The sequence below is a fragment of the Thamnophis sirtalis genome, unplaced genomic scaffold, assembly GCF_051295495.1.
Source record: "Thamnophis sirtalis isolate CommonGarterSnake01/CBP01778 unplaced genomic scaffold, rThaSir2_p1.2 scaffold_3, whole genome shotgun sequence".
NCBI classification, from domain to species: Eukaryota; Metazoa; Chordata; class Lepidosauria; order Squamata; family Natricidae; genus Thamnophis; species Thamnophis sirtalis.
Window position 1 is genome coordinate 4,581,165 of NW_028261383.1, and position 15,445 is coordinate 4,596,609.

General features: G+C 40.4%; 1 protein-coding gene across 1 annotated transcript; it reads left to right on the plus strand.

Moving 5' to 3' along the window:
* The first annotated feature begins 2,891 nt into the window (after positions 1–2,891).
* Positions 2,892–15,149, plus strand: LOC148047050 (vomeronasal type-2 receptor 26-like). The gene is made up of 6 exons (XM_087707704.1): positions 2,892–3,109; positions 5,330–5,636; positions 6,383–7,177; positions 7,698–7,910; positions 11,458–11,584; positions 14,239–15,149. Exons 1-6 carry the CDS (start codon positions 2,892–2,894, stop codon positions 15,147–15,149), a joined length of 2,571 nt encoding a protein of 856 aa, XP_087563830.1.
* Positions 15,150–15,445: the final 296 nt, after the last annotated feature.

Below are 15,445 nucleotides of genomic sequence, written 5' to 3' on the forward strand. Positions count from 1 at the left end.
AGATTATTGGCAATTAAGGTTTTCCAATAAAAAGCCCATCATGTAATCTCTGGAAGTCTGTTTTAGTTGAATTGGTTTGAGAACCAAAAGTAAGAGCACCCCAGGAAATCTTTCCTTGTTTCCCTATCATTTCATCACCTCCAAGAACCCTGAGACAATAGGATGTTCATATGTTTGTGTGTCTGTGTGTCTGTGTGTTTGTGTTTCAGGGTAGAGGGGAGATAAAGCAGGACATTGCTGTGCTTGACAGTCTTGCCTTGAAACACCATCCTTTCCTATCCTGTCCCCAGAGAACCTAAATGACTCTTATGTTCCTCAGACATCAAGTCTCCATTCATTTTTTTTTATTTGTATCACAAAATATTTCAGAAGCTCAAAGTAGTGGACATAGTTCTCATTCATTTTTTCACTCCATCCAATCTGTTTTGGAGATAAAGGGTTACATAATTGTCATGAAAGTCACCTATGAACATGGTGGACTTCAACAGAGTCACTCTATTCCTCATCAAATAACCTGACTGCTCCATCACAGTTAATCTTAACTCTCTCTTAGCAACTGTTGTTTACTTTCTAAGTATAAATTCTTCCTTGACAGCTCATTCTAAACTTTTTTCCCATGTTTTGGATAGATGGGTGGGTTTTAAAGATAATAAGTTTCTCTTAAGGCACTCTAATTTATAAAATTGCTTCTGTTGCTTACCCCAAATTTTGCAATGACATTGAAACCACTAGGCAATTTCAAGGAGTTGGCACATTGTTTGGGCTTGGTTTACCAGAACTTGTTCCCAGTTTTGTAGCCAATCAAAGGTTACAAGGTTAGCTGGACCCTTGCATAGCCCCCTGAGAGTCTGACAACCAATAGGATACATTTCTTTCAAGGCCAAAGAGAGGATATAAATATCTCACTCTCCACTCCATGTGTTATTCTACCATAATCACATGGGCTTGGTAGTTCTGGTTCACCATTAAACCATCCTTCCAAGCAGCCTCCATGTTTCTAGTCTCTTTCTTCCTTCAACATTGATTTTTTTCCAACACCCTCACTGACAAGACAATGAACCACTGCTGGAAGCCCTCACAGAACACTCACCAGACCACTTGAACAAGCTTGGAGGGGCATGGATCTAAACAGCAGATGAACAAACTCAGAGGCCTAAGGACCCTGCCCACTTCCTGTTAGCCAACAGGTTCAAACTGTTCCCATATTACTAGGCAAGATCTGTCTCCAAGCATCTCTTCCGAACATGTAACAAGAGGGGCATCCATGTGTGAGCAAATCTAAGTGACTGCCCAACAGATGCTGAATAAATTCCTCCAAAAAACTCTGCAGGAGGTTCTCTGATTTCTCTCTATCAAAGATCACCTTGCATAGGTCCATGGGGTGACTATCTGAGGATGGAATAAGGCTAGACAAGTACTGGGCTATTGCCTCCCTTACTGCCATATGGTAGACCTTAATAGTATTAATGAACATTTAATCAAGTTTGTCTTTCATTGAGCACCAGCAATACTCCAGATATGTCTTATTTTATTTCCCTCAAATCCTACTAGATCCACTGAGAATGATGAAATCCCCAAGGGAGGTGACTCTCATGGATGCGATCCTATCTAATGCCTCAGCCACTTCCTTTATTCCAAGTAGTGGCCAAGGTTTCAGATGGATCATCCATCACTAGAGATGGGTATCATTGGCAAATAGCAGTATCAAACACCATGAATGAGGGATGACCTTCCGCAGAAACCTCTATTAATGTTGAAAAGCATAGAAGTATTGTGGCCCGCCAGCAGCCAGCAGATCTGGCAACAGAGTCAGACAGTGGGGAGGTTGGGGAGGAACATGGACCAGTCCTGGGGGGTTGAAGAAAGCTCAGACGAGGGCTCTGTGTTGGAGGCAGACAGGGCGTTAAACAGCAGTGAGACAGAAGAACAGCTGGAGCCTGTTCCCAGTGTGTGCATGTGCAGAGTTGCCAGAAGACAAGAACAACAAAGAAAGCAGGATTGACTTTCCAGTAAGAAACAAAAGAGGAACAAATGGGGGGGGGGATTTTGCAGGAAACCATTTGTTCATTTGGTCATGTCAATTCTGTTTGTAACTGTAAGAGACTCTGTGCCATGTTTGGCCTTGCCCTGCATTTGTAGATTAGTTATTCGACAGCTCGCCAAATGAGATAAGGTTCGTATTTGATAAACATTTCTCTGAAAGACTGCTAAGCCTTGCAGACTGTGAATGAAAGGAATCAGTTGTTATTTACAGTCGTGTAAATAAAAGGGGTTTGGCCAGGACCAAGATTCTGCTTCTTGCTGTTTAAGGAAGCCTGGTTCAGAACAAGAAGAGAACACATCATCAAGAAGGCTATCAGAAGATATTCACCTGGATTCACTCTTATCATCAATGTTTGTTTGTTTGCTTATCAAATTTCCTACATTTCCTACCAACGTAATCACATGTAACAATAAGAAGGCGAAGACCCTTTGCTGAACAGCAAAAAAAATCTTTGGTTTTTCACAAGCATGCTGTTCTCCAACTGCAACTGTGCAAATGGAGCCCTGAAGAGGTTTGAAAGCCTCAGGGGAGAAGTTGTTTCTCACTGTAATTATCGCCATCCCAGTCTTTGGACCTCTTTTGCTATGTATTCCTGTGTGTTTTTGTTGTAAATATCATACTCAAGCAACATGGAGAAGGATAAATGCTTCTAGTCATGCTGAGTGTTTTGCACAAGCTTTAATACAGGTAGCACTGTGCTCTTAAATGTCCCTTTCTATCCTTTCCAGGGGAAGTTTGACTTATCTCTGTCTTAATCAGCAAACCCACTAGTATTTCCATCTTGGAAAGCTTGCATTTTTTTTTCAAAATAGGAGACAGAAAGAGGAGTAATTCAGCCCCATGAATTATGGACCACCTGCTCCTGCTTTTGATGCTGCTGGTGTCTCAGACAGTCTCTGAAAAGCTAAAAGTGAAGTGCCCACTGAGTTTGGAGCAGCAGGATGGAAATAAACCATGGAATTATTTCAGGCCAGGAGACCATCTCATTAGTATGATCATCACTGTATTGACAACGTCACATACAACATTGCCTTTCAACATGGCTCCTTATAATCATATTCACTCGTAAGTCATTCAGTGTGATGGAGCTGCATTCTCCTCCCACCCCACATTTGCAGTTCTAAGACTGCATCTTTTTTTCTTCTTTTTGACTTGCTCCTATATTGTCGGACTTGTCTGATTTCCTGAATCATTTTGATTTCCATGATTTCTCTCTTTGTTATATTTTGTGGAAGAGTCTCAGATGTAAAAGTGGGACAGAAAAAAACTGAAACAGATCTAGATAATTTTTCTCTCCCCACCAAATTCTGAATCCATTACTTGAATACTAATATTTATTTAAAGTAGTGATTGAATTGGTTGTAGTTGCTTCTGCTCAGCCCAATTCCAAATTTTAATAAGCATTCAGTGATACATATAGGAATAGATGACTTTTTATTTAGAATTGTCTGTTCCTTATAAAAATAGAAGATCACTTGTTATACAATACAATACAATAGCAGAGTAGGAAGGGACCTTGGAGGTCTTCTAATCCAACCCCCTGCCCAGGCAGAAAACCCTATACTGTTTCAGACAAATGGCTATCCAACCTCTTCTTAAAGACTTCCAGTGTTGAGGCATTCACAACTTTGGGAGGCAAGCTGTTCCACTGATTAATTGTTCTAACAATTGTCAGGAAATTTCTCCTCAGTTCTAAGTCGCTTCTCTCCTTGATTAGTTTTCACCCACTGCTTCTTGTTCTACCCTCAGATGCCTTGGAGAATAGTTTGTCTCCCTCTTCTTTGTGGCAACCCCTGAGATATTGGAACACTGGTATCATGTCTCTCTTAGTCCTTCTTTCATTAAACTAGACATACCCAGTTCCTGCAACCGTTCTTAATACGTTTTAGCTCCAGTCCCTAATCATCTTTGTTGCTCTTCTCTGCACTTTTTCTAGAGTCTCCACATCTTTTCTAAATCATGGCGACCAAAACTGAATGCAATATTCCAAGTGTGGTCTTATCAAGGTATTATAAAGTGGCATTAACACTTCATGTGGTCTTGATACTATCCCTCTGTTTATGTAGCCTAGGACTGTTTTGGCTTTTTTGGCAGCTGCTGCACACTGCTGGCTCATTTTTAAATGGTTGTCCACTAGGATTCCAAGATCCCTCTCACATTTACTACTGTTGAGCAAGGTACCACCTATACTGTACCTGTGAATTTTGTTTTTCTTAAATGTAGAACCTTACTCTTTTCACCATTGAATTTCATTTTATTAGATAGTGCCCAATGTTTAAATTTGTCAAGATCCTTATGTACCTTAAGCCTATCTTCTGGAGTGTCGGCTATTCCTGCCACCTTGGTGTCATCTGCAAATTTGATGAGTTCCCCATTTATTCCCTCATCCAAATCATGATGAAGACATTGAAGAGTACTGGGCCTAAAACAGAGCTTTGGGGTACTCCACTGCATACTTCCCTCCATGTAGATGCAGTTCCATTAAGGACTAAACGTTGAGTGTGGTTGGTCAGTCGGTTATAAATCTATCTGGTGGTGATGCTGTCTAACCCACATTTTTAACTTTATCTAGTAGTAGGTTATGGTCTACTTTAACAAAAGCCTTACTGAAGTCCAAGTAAATTATAAATAAATTATATTGACGCCATTCCTCTGGTCCATGAATTTTGTCACTTTGTCAAAGAATGCAATAAGATTAGTCTGGCATGATATGTTTTTGACAAACCCATGTTGGCTTTTGGCTGTTACTTTGTTTACTTCTAGTTTTTTGTTAATTCGTTGCTTGATTATCTTTTCCAGAATTTTTCCTGGTATTGAGGTCAGGCTGATAGGTCTGTAGTTTCCTGGATGTTTTTTTTTTTTTCCTTTTTTGAAGATGGGAACTACATCAGCTCTTTTCCAGTCCTCTGGAAGTTCCCCGGTGCTCCAAGATCTATGAAAGATATACTTGTTTTTACAGTTGCTGTTCTGATTCACTAATGAAACATCATCTTCCTTTTATGATGGTTCTACTTTAATGATTTAATGATTCTGAATCCTTGATAGTGGGAGATGAAAATTAGTATCTCTACAAAAACTGTGTATTTGTGATTCTGTATCTGGTGGAGTTCTATCTCCATCCCCTCTTTCCAACACTCCTTAAAATAAAATTGTGATGGTGTCTATCATTTGTCTTTGGTTTTGGATTAAAATTGGCTTAAAATTGGAGACAAAGAGGATTATTATATTTTTTAAAAGCATTTTGGTGTTTCTCTTGTTGATAATAGCATGAACATTGTTTTACAGTAGTTTACCTACAAATCAGTTTAGCATCAATCATATAACATTGCAATGCCACATATTCACCATTCAAGTAGTCAACAAGATTCCCCAGCTCCTGCACAATCTTACATTGGGGTACAACATTCATGACAACTATGATCATACATTCGGAACTTCAGATGCCTTGTTGGACATACTATCTACTGGAGAAGCCAATGTTCCCAATTACAACTGTGGAAGAAAGGACAATCTTTTGGTGCTTGTTGAGGGAGCCAATAGGGACATCTCCATCCATATGTCAACATTGGTAGCTCCCTACAAAGTCCCACAGGTTTGTATTACTCTATTTGGTAAAGTGAATGGAGTGGTGGTAGGTAAGCGATAAATCCAACCATACTTTCTTTTAGAAAATCAAGAACTGCTTTTCACCATGGGCATTATAGGTATCATGGCTGGGGATGAAGAGTCACAATGGAGAGGTAGCAAGGATCAAAACAGACCTATGCTCACAAGACACCATCTGTATTTTTTTGGAGACTTCTGGTGCAAACTTCTGAAGATGAGGAGAAACTCTGTGTTTAACGAAAAGGTGTATACATGAAAAAGATGCAGCAGTGATGGGACATACTTGATCTCAGCCAAAATAATGATAGTTTCAATGATGAACAAATCCCAGATTAATGAAAAAGTCCCAATCCTATCTATAGTTCATAAAATGCATATATTTTATGAGCTCATCGTGAGCACTAAAATTAATTGATCATTTTTATTTTTAAAAATTACAAGCATATTAGTCAATATGTCAACTATTTTTTACTCTAATAAATTCATTGTGAAATTCATCATAAAAAGACGTCAGCTTCTACCCTCACAACTGATTTGGTAATTTATACAACTTCTTTTTTGCCTAAAATTTGGACATACAGTTATTGTTCTATGGAAGCTATGGAAACTGAGAGAATCACAAAATCCTCTATATCAGAATAAACAAAATAAATTAAATACCTCTTTGATTGTAAAACTGACAAATTATATTAGAAATTGTGTTTTAATAAAACAACATTCTTCATTTTTTAGATCAGCATTAAAACTGCTTCAGAGGCTCCAACTGACAAAAGTCAATTCCCCTTTTTCTATCAGCTGCAGCCCAGAGAAGGCATCGAGTACCCAGGAATTGTCCAATTACTGCTCCATTTCAGATGGACCTTGATTGGTCTCTTCGCTTCAGACACAGAGAAGGGAGAGAATTTCATGAGGACTTTTAATCCAACGCTCGTCGGGAATGGAATTTGTGTTGTTATATCAGAAAGATTCTCAACAAGTACACCTACAGCAGCTTTCAGAGTTGCCCTCTCTAAGTGGAGACAAGTCAATGTCTTTGTTCACTTCATGGAATATGAATCCATTTCGGACAGGATTCTTCCTTTCCATTTAACACTAGAAGGTTTGCCAGGACCCATTGAAGGGAAAATCTTTATTCTAACAAGCATAGGGCATTATCCAATTATTTCAAGCACAATTCGCAAATATGTCCATAGTATGTGGAGCTTTAGTTTTCTGGAAAAAGAAAGGCCATCAAATGATGCCTTTGAATCCAATTTTTTTGTGAGTCCCCACTTTCAAGATCAGTGTTTTCACTGTTCTTTTTCAAAATATGTGTTTTCGGTCAAAGGGCGAAGAAGATGCACACAAAAAGCTCCACTGGGGACACAAAAGAAAAAGAATAGCGTTAAAATCACAACGGATGACCAATATTACAGTGTCATTATGACTCTGGCCCATGCCTTGAATGCTGCATATTCCTCTAGATTCAGGAGGAAAAGAAAGGAGGGTGAAGAAACATTTGGGGCTCCAAGGCTGCAGCCATGGCAGGTATGGGGTCCTAGTGAGGAACCATCAAAATTAGTTCCTTCTAGGAAGGAATCTAAAGGAGAAAGAGTTGAACCATCTCAACCTGCTTGTGCTACAAAAGGCAAAGAGGTTTTACCAATCTACCCTCTTAGAACAGCTACCGTGACAGATATATTTTGATATTAAACACTGCTAATTTTTAAAAGATGCATGCGTTTTAAATAAATTATGATTTTAGAAATCCTGTGTAACATATTCTCAAAGCATGGTACTTTGAAGGAGACCTGATACTTGAGTTGGGGGGTCTCTCCAGAACAAAGCATTCACTTCCTGCAATTCTTATGATTGCATTTGCCTTTTTTCCCAATGAGCATCAAATTTTGTTGAAAATTTTTCACTCTTGAATATATTGGTAACATGTATTTACCCAACTCTGTTTGAAAGTTAGACAGCCTTAGAAGAAAGATTTAAATGTGAAAAGACCACAGGGGATAAGAAATCAAGGTTTCTATTTTTAAGACTCCTGAATGTTCAATTCTAGCTTCATCCCTTTCTGGAGAAGAATGAGTTTTGCAATATTTCCCAGAAGAAAGTGTACTTGGACCAAAATGGGGAAATAGCAGGAGATCTGAATATATTGAGCTTGGTGATTCTCCCCAAGAAGGATCCCATCAAAGAGCAACTGGGGACATTTGAAAGACAGAGACTTATCATCAACCAAGATACTCTGTCACAACTAAAACTGCTCAACAAGGTGGGAGAAATTTTGGTGTCTTTTCTCTATTTTTGAAAGCTGTAGGATCCATTTCAAGAGGGCCAAGATGAAATTCAAGGATAACTGAATTCTGGGAATGGAACTCTTTGAGTTTTCTTAGATTGCTTGGAAGGCTTCGGTACTACTGGCCAAACTTTCCTTTGCATGTTATAATCTGTAGCATTTTAAAAAGTTGAATCAGCACAGTCCAACATGGAATGCTAGGCAACATTTTTAGAACACATTTCATGGCCCTTTTGCAATCTGGTATTTTATAAAACAGGTTGTCAAGTGCTAAGGACTGTGGCGAGGACAACCTCCATTTGATCAATCCTTTTCTCATACAGCAAAGAAGAAAGCAATTCTGTTGACTTGAGTTCAGGGTTGGACTCAATCTGATGAAATTTAATCTGATGAAGTGGATGGAGGTTCTCTGGTTTCAGTTAGAAATCATCATTGGAATAAGGATTCAGCTTGTCCTGGTTGAGGAAAGTGTACCCTAAAAATCCAAGTCCGTGCAGTGGTGGAGTTCAATTTATTTTACCACCGGTTTGCTTTTGCATGTGCACTTGTGCAATGCTTCTCCGCAAGCAGAATCTGGGGTGAATAGCAGAAACCCACTTCTGGATTTGTGGTCTGTGATATTTTTAAGAGTTATTCAGACCTCACTTTTTCCCCACAAGGTAATGCGATATCCTTTTAGTATTTTAGTATTTTAGTATTTTAGTATTTATTGATGCTTATAGGCCGCCCTTTTCCCTGAGGGGACTCAGGGCGGCTTACATAAAATAAAGGGGGGGGGGTATACAGACAATAGACACAACAATACATAGAAGTAAAATAGTAAACAACATTCATTCATCATTCGGGTGGGGGCAGTTATCTTTGTCCCCAGGCCTGACGGGCTAGCCAGGTCTTAAGGGCTGTGAGGAAGGTCTGGATGGTGGTGAGGGTACGAATCTCCACGGGGAGATCGTTCCAAAGGGTCGGAGCTACTACTGAAAAGGCTCTCCTCCGTGTAGTTGCCAGTCGGCATTGACTGGCAGATGGAGCTCGGAGAAGGCCTAATCTATGTGATCTTATTGGTCGCAGGGAGGTAATTGGCAGGAGGCGGTCTCTCAAGTACGCAGACCCACTACCATGAAGGGCTTTATGAGTGATAAGTAGCACCTTGAAGCGCACCCGGAGATCAACAGGTAGCCAGCGCAGCTCGTGGAGGATAGGTGTTATGTGGGTGAACCGAGGTGCACCCACAATCACTCGCGCGGCTGCGTTCTGAATTAGCTGGAGTCGCCGGATGCTCTTCAAGGGCAGCCCCATGTAGAGCACGTTGCAGTATTCCAGCCTAGAGGTCACAAGGGCCCGAGTGACCGTTGTGAGGGCCTCCCAGTTCAGGTAGGGTCGCAACTGGCGCACCAGGCGAACCTGGGCAAATGCCCCCCTGGTCACAGCCGTCAAATGATGGTCAAAAGTCAGCTGTGGGTCCAGGAGGACTCCCAAGTTGCGAACCCTCTCTGAGGGGTATAGAGTTTGACCCCCCAGCCTGAGCGATGGAACACCGATCGAATTATTGGGAGGAAAGCACAACAGCCACTCGGTCTTCTCCGGGTTGAGTACAAGCTTGTTAGCCCTCATCCAGTCCATAACGGCCTCAAGACCTCGGTTTTAATCCTAAGAAGAGTCCAAAGCCCTCACGTCCCATGAAATCATAATCACTGGCCTGGGGTGAGAAAACATGTCTTTCCCCAAAAGAACAGAGGCACTGAGATATGACTTTGATCCAAAATTAAGTAATTTGTGAAACTGGAAGTAAAGTGGAACAATTTTAAAGAGATGCAACTTAGATTTGGTCTTTGACTTGTAAGAGGGCACTTCATCAGAAAACCCTTGAATGCAATTGTTTCTCCTGATTGTTAGCTATTTTAAGACAACCTGGGCAAAAGGAAGTCTCCAAATCTAATTAATAATAAATATAGGTCTGTTTTGCCATGCCATTTGGTGTCACCTAATTGTTGTGGCCCAGCAGGAGCCATTGGAGCTGCCACCAGACTCCAACAGCAAGGGGCCCTATGAGTCGGCCCTGGAGGATGTGGAGGACCCTGGACAGGGTTCCGACTCTGAGCAGGATACAGAGAGACTGGTTGGCCACCAGGTGGTGCCTGAGCCTTGGATCAGTGGGGAGGAGACAAGGGAGAGTGATCCAGAAACCAACAGTGAGTTTTTCCGGGGTGCACACTGTCAAAGAGCTACTCGGCATCAAGAACAATTACGTAATTACAGGAGGTAATTACACTCAGCTGATGGTAATTAGGCTCCTCTCTGGACTATAAAAAAGACTGCTTGTGCCATGCCCTTCTTGCAGAAGTCAACACTTTGACTAAAGAGAAACTAACTTGGTAGGCTGGATTGCTGCCAGAGTTTGTCTGAATTTCTGCCAAGGTTTGTCGGACTTGCTGCCAAGGTCCTTATCTGTTTGTTTACTTGGCTTTCAGCCATCGAGAGTCTGGTCTTGCTATTAAAGGACATTCTCATTAAGCGTGTCTCGGCTTTCGTTACTGGATGGAGGAGGGGTCAGAACACCTAATTGTTGTTCTTTTATAGAAAGGACCTTGTCTTGAATTACTAGCTGGGTCTTAACAAATATTCCTACCTCACAGAGCAGAGTTGGGTTGCTCCCGTTTGGCCTGGATCGGGTGAACTGGTAGTAGCAATTTTAGGAGGCTCCGCCCACCCACTTGGACACTTCTGCGCATGCACACGTATGAGCAAACCAGTAGTAAAAAAATGGAAACCCACCACTGTCACAGAGGACTCATACTTACCGTACGTCTTGGTGTAGCAAAAGATTTCTGGCTTAACCTTTTTGATCTCACCTCCATCTCATGTCACTATAGTTTTAGAAACTGAGTGGTCACTTTTACTCTCATGGGACCAAGTAGGAAACCATATAAATTAAAGAGGGGAAAATACAAATAAACAAAGGACATCTCCTTTAACATTTACAGCACTAATTTGTAAGAAAAAATTCCTTTGTATCTTAACTTGGACACTGTTTTTGATTACTTTCAAAGGGAAGCAGCCTTGCAATGTTTTAGGTAGACCAGAAGAGATCTTTTGTGGATCGTACAAGCCAGAAATTACTATCTTCACCACAGTTTTTATTTTAATAAATCCAATAGAATGAAAATTACATAAACCTTTGGTAAAATTTAAAGCATGAATACATCATCGTATTTTAAAAGCATGCATATATGAGGAATGGAGGAATTCATGCTGCCTTAATTAAGGAAGATCCCACTGTTGTCACTTAATACTTAAATCTTTTATTAATTTCATCCCTTCAGATTGTATAAGTATATTACCGAAGGAAAAGGGAGGAATTAAGAGAAAAAATTGTCAGTAGTTGTGTCTCCAGAACTAGTTAGAGAATTCATATTAAGCTCAGTGAAACTCAGAGACTACTTGATTAATTGCCACGTCAACTGCCATTTTCAATGAATGGTTAGTCCTATCATTTTTTGTTCAAATTCTTTGTTTTTCTGTGTAGTCTCTGCCTCAGTCCAAATGTGTGGACCAATGTCATTCTGGATTTTTCAAGCAGGCTCGAGAAGGACAGCCAGTTTGCTGCTATGACTGCATTCCTTGTCCGGAGGGGACCATCTCCACACAGCAAGGTGGGTGACACCAAAGAAAAGGACAGGCTTTATGGAAGTAGATTCAGAGGTGGGATTCAGCAGGTTCTGACCAGTTCTGGAGAATTGGTAGTGGAAATTTTGAGTGGTTCAGAGAACTGGTAAATATGACTTCTAAATGGCTCCGCCCCCATCTATTCTCTGCCTCCCGAGTCCTAGCTGATCAGGAGGGAATGGGGATTTTGCATTAACCTTCCCCTAGAGGGGTGAGGGAATGGAGATTTTACAGTATCCTTCCCCTGCCATTCCATGCCCACCAAGTCACGCCCACAGAATCGGTAGTAAAAAAATTTGAATCCCACCACTGAATGGATTAATTTAGAACATTTTTATGAATTTGCATATTAAAAGACAGGTTGGTTTTTTAAAAAAAATTACTTTTAAAGCACACAGTTTCTTATCTAAAGGGAAGAAGAGAAGAGCAAAAAGACCTTGAAGTAGCAGCTGGATAGAGATTGGAGGGTATGGCAGATTGGGCAAACTTCATTCCTGTCAGAGGAAATATCTTTTCTGCTTTTTAGTTTGGATGAGTCCTGCCAATTTCACCTTTCTAAACATATCTAAATTGTTTGAAACTCGAGGAATTGTCTTAGCTCCACATATTGGAATTATGATTGCAATGCATTCTATATGGGCTTCCCTTTCAGGATAGCTGAGCAGGTATCACAGGTCCACAATGAGATGGTGTGCATAGTTTGGGGGGCACCTCATTACATCCATGTTAGTAATTCTCCCATTAGCCATTTGATATAATTTGCAAGACTAGATTTTTCTGAAGGCAGCATTTCACAAAATAAAAATCTTCTGAATCCAGGATGTGGCAGCCGCCAAAAAGGCTAATACAATCCTTGGTTATATAAAAAAAGGCGTAGAATCAGAATCACATGAAGTATTAGTACTACTTTATAAAATTTTAGTAAGACCTCATCTGGAATACGGAATCCAGTTTTGCTCACTGTCAGATGCGACTTCATTTAATAATCAGGAAAGAAACCACTCAACTCCATTTGCTTGAAATCAAGTGTACTTTTACTAATTATAAATGAACAGTAGCAAAGCTAAGCTGAATCTGGTTAATTAGGCATGAAAGCAAAGAAGATCATGTATAATTCAATCCCCTCCCCTTGGCACCCCAGTCCATAGTCCAATTATAATGCACCCAACTGTCAGGTGGGAGATAACTTCAAAAGACATCACCAGGATGGAATGCCGGACAGTTAACCTTGGCGGGAAACTCCCTTCCTCCACATGCGCAGTAAGATGGTGAGGTCAGTGCCTAGAATCTTCCTCCAACACATCATGATTCCCCTCCCAATTACCATGCCCCCCTCCCCATTACAATGGCAGCCGAAGCAGCAGCAAAGCAGAGGCTGACACTCACATTACAGAAAAGATGTTGAGAGTCAGGAAAATGTGCAGAGAAAAGGAACTAGAATGCATAAAGGCCTGGAGACTAAAAGGCCTGGAGATTAAAAGAACAGCTGCAGGATTTGGGTATGGGCTAATCTAAAGAAAAAAAGGACTAAGGGTGACATGATATCAGTATTCCAATATTTGCCACAAAGAAGAGGGGTCAATTTATTTTCCAAAGCACCAGAAGGCAAGACAAGAAACAATGGATGGAAACTAATTAAGGAGAGAAGCAATCTGGAATTAAGGAGAAACTTCCTAACAGTGAGAACAATCAACCAATGGAATGGTTATGTGTGCCTTCAGAAGCTGTGGATGCTCCATCACTGGAAGCTTTAAAAAGAGACTGAACAGCCACTTGTCTCAAATTGTTTAGGATATCCTGGTTGAGCGGGTTGTCTGTGTGGACTAGAAGATCTCCAAGTTCCTTTGCAGATGTATTCTGATTGATTGTTTGGTATATTAAAAAGTGCATTAGGCAGGACACTGTAACTCTCTCTAGAAGAATTAACTAATTCATTATTATTTATTAATTATATAGGTTTCTACTAAGGCTGTGCATATTGCACAGAAAATCATTTGTGTCCAAAGACTTTTCCCAATTATTAGCAATATTAGCTGGAGATTGTTGATGGATCAATAGAAGATCTTAAATACTCCCCCTGCACACATTGCCCATCACCTCCCCATCTTTAGTTATGATTTATATGTTTATTGTTACTGAAATATTTTTTCTAAGAGTTTTATTGTTTTTTATTCTTATAAACTGCTCAGAGTCTCCGGTGGGAAGATGGGGGGAGGGAATAAATAAATATTTTTTTTGTTAGAAAATGATATTCCTTTTATTTTCTTTTATGGGGATATTACAAAATGCATCTTGGTAAATGTTGCTGATATCATCAGCTTTTATCCAAAAAAAAATGCAAAATAAATATTGTTATATATTGTTATGTGTGTGTGTATGTATGTATATGTGTACACACACACACACACACACACACACACACACACACACACACACACACACACACACACACACACACACACACACACACACACACACACACACACACACACACACACACACATATATATATATATATATATATATATATATATATATATATATATATATATATATAGTATTAGATGATGTTCCAGGAAATTATTACTTGAAATGTAAATGGAAGAATGGTTGAAGAAATATTACATTTTTGTTTTCTCAGATATGGGAAAATGTACCAAATGTCCAGATGATAAATATCCAAATCAGGACAGAATCCAATGTATCCCCAAAATTACATCCTTCCTATCTTATGAAGAAAATCTGAGCATCATTCTGGTTTCTTTTGCCGTGCTCTTGTTCCTAACGACAGGCTTTGTTTTAATCATATTCATTAAATACCGAGAAACTCCCATTGTCAAAGCCAACAACCGACACCTTTCTTACATTCTTCTGGTGTCCCTCCTGCTTTGCTTCTTATCTCCTTTTCTCTTCATTGGTCAACCAAGGAAAGCCTCCTGCCTTCTCCGACAAACAGTTTTTGGCAACATCTTCTCAGTTGCCATTTCTTCCCTCCTTGCAAAAACAATCACAGTTGTGTTGGCTTTCCTGGCCACAAAACCAGGAAATCAAGTGAAGAGATGGTTGGGGAAGGGCTTGGCCAACTCCATCATCCTTTCTTCTGTTGCTGTCCAAATTATTATCTGCTCGATCTGGCTTGGACGTTCTCCTCCATTCCCTACCTCTGACTTTCACTCCCAGTTTGGAGTGATCATCCTGCAATGCAACGAAGGCTCTGCTCTCATGTTCTACATAACCCTCAGCTACCTGGGCTTACTGGCTGCTATTTGCTTCACAGTGGCTTTCCTGGCCAGGAATCTGCCAGCAACTTTTAATGAAGCCAAACTGATTACTTTCAGCATGCTGGTCTTCTGCAGTGTCTGGGTGACTTTTGTTCCCACCTACTTGAGCACCAAAGGGAAATATATGGTGGCTGTTCAGGTTTTCTCCATGTTGGCCTCCAGTGCTGGGCTGCTGGGCTGCATCTTCATCCCCAAGAGCTACATTATCATTCTGAGGCCAGACCTGAATACAAAGGAGCAGCTTATGACCCGAAGAAATGTAGAAATGTGAGACTAAAGAATTTCAGCTCTCAACATGTTTCAGCAGGCTACACCTAGAAAATGGTGCAAACTGCTCTCCATCCATGAGATGGGGCAACCATTTAGCTTGAAATAATTAAAGAGTAGTTAAATTATAGCGTTATGTGATGATACATATCCATTTGAATCTCCAACTGGCCACTAAACTCTTTAGAGCAGTCAAAACATCATATCTGTCCTTTACCCTTAGCCTATATAAGGTCACACACCCAGGATTTGAAACATGGCCTGTGTCTCACCTGGATTCTGTTTCCCTGGTGTGAGTTG

Coding starts and splice junctions, on each gene's coding strand:
- LOC148047050 (XM_087707704.1), top strand. CDS start 2,892: ATGGACCACCTGCTCCTGCTTTTGATGCTGCTGGTGTCTCAGACAGTC. Junction 3,110..5,329: donor CCTTATAATCATATTCACTC/GTAAGTCATTCA, acceptor ATTGTTTTACAG/TAGTTTACCTACAAATCAGT. Junction 7,911..11,457: donor AACTAAAACTGCTCAACAAG/GTGGGAGAAATT, acceptor TTTTCTGTGTAG/TCTCTGCCTCAGTCCAAATG.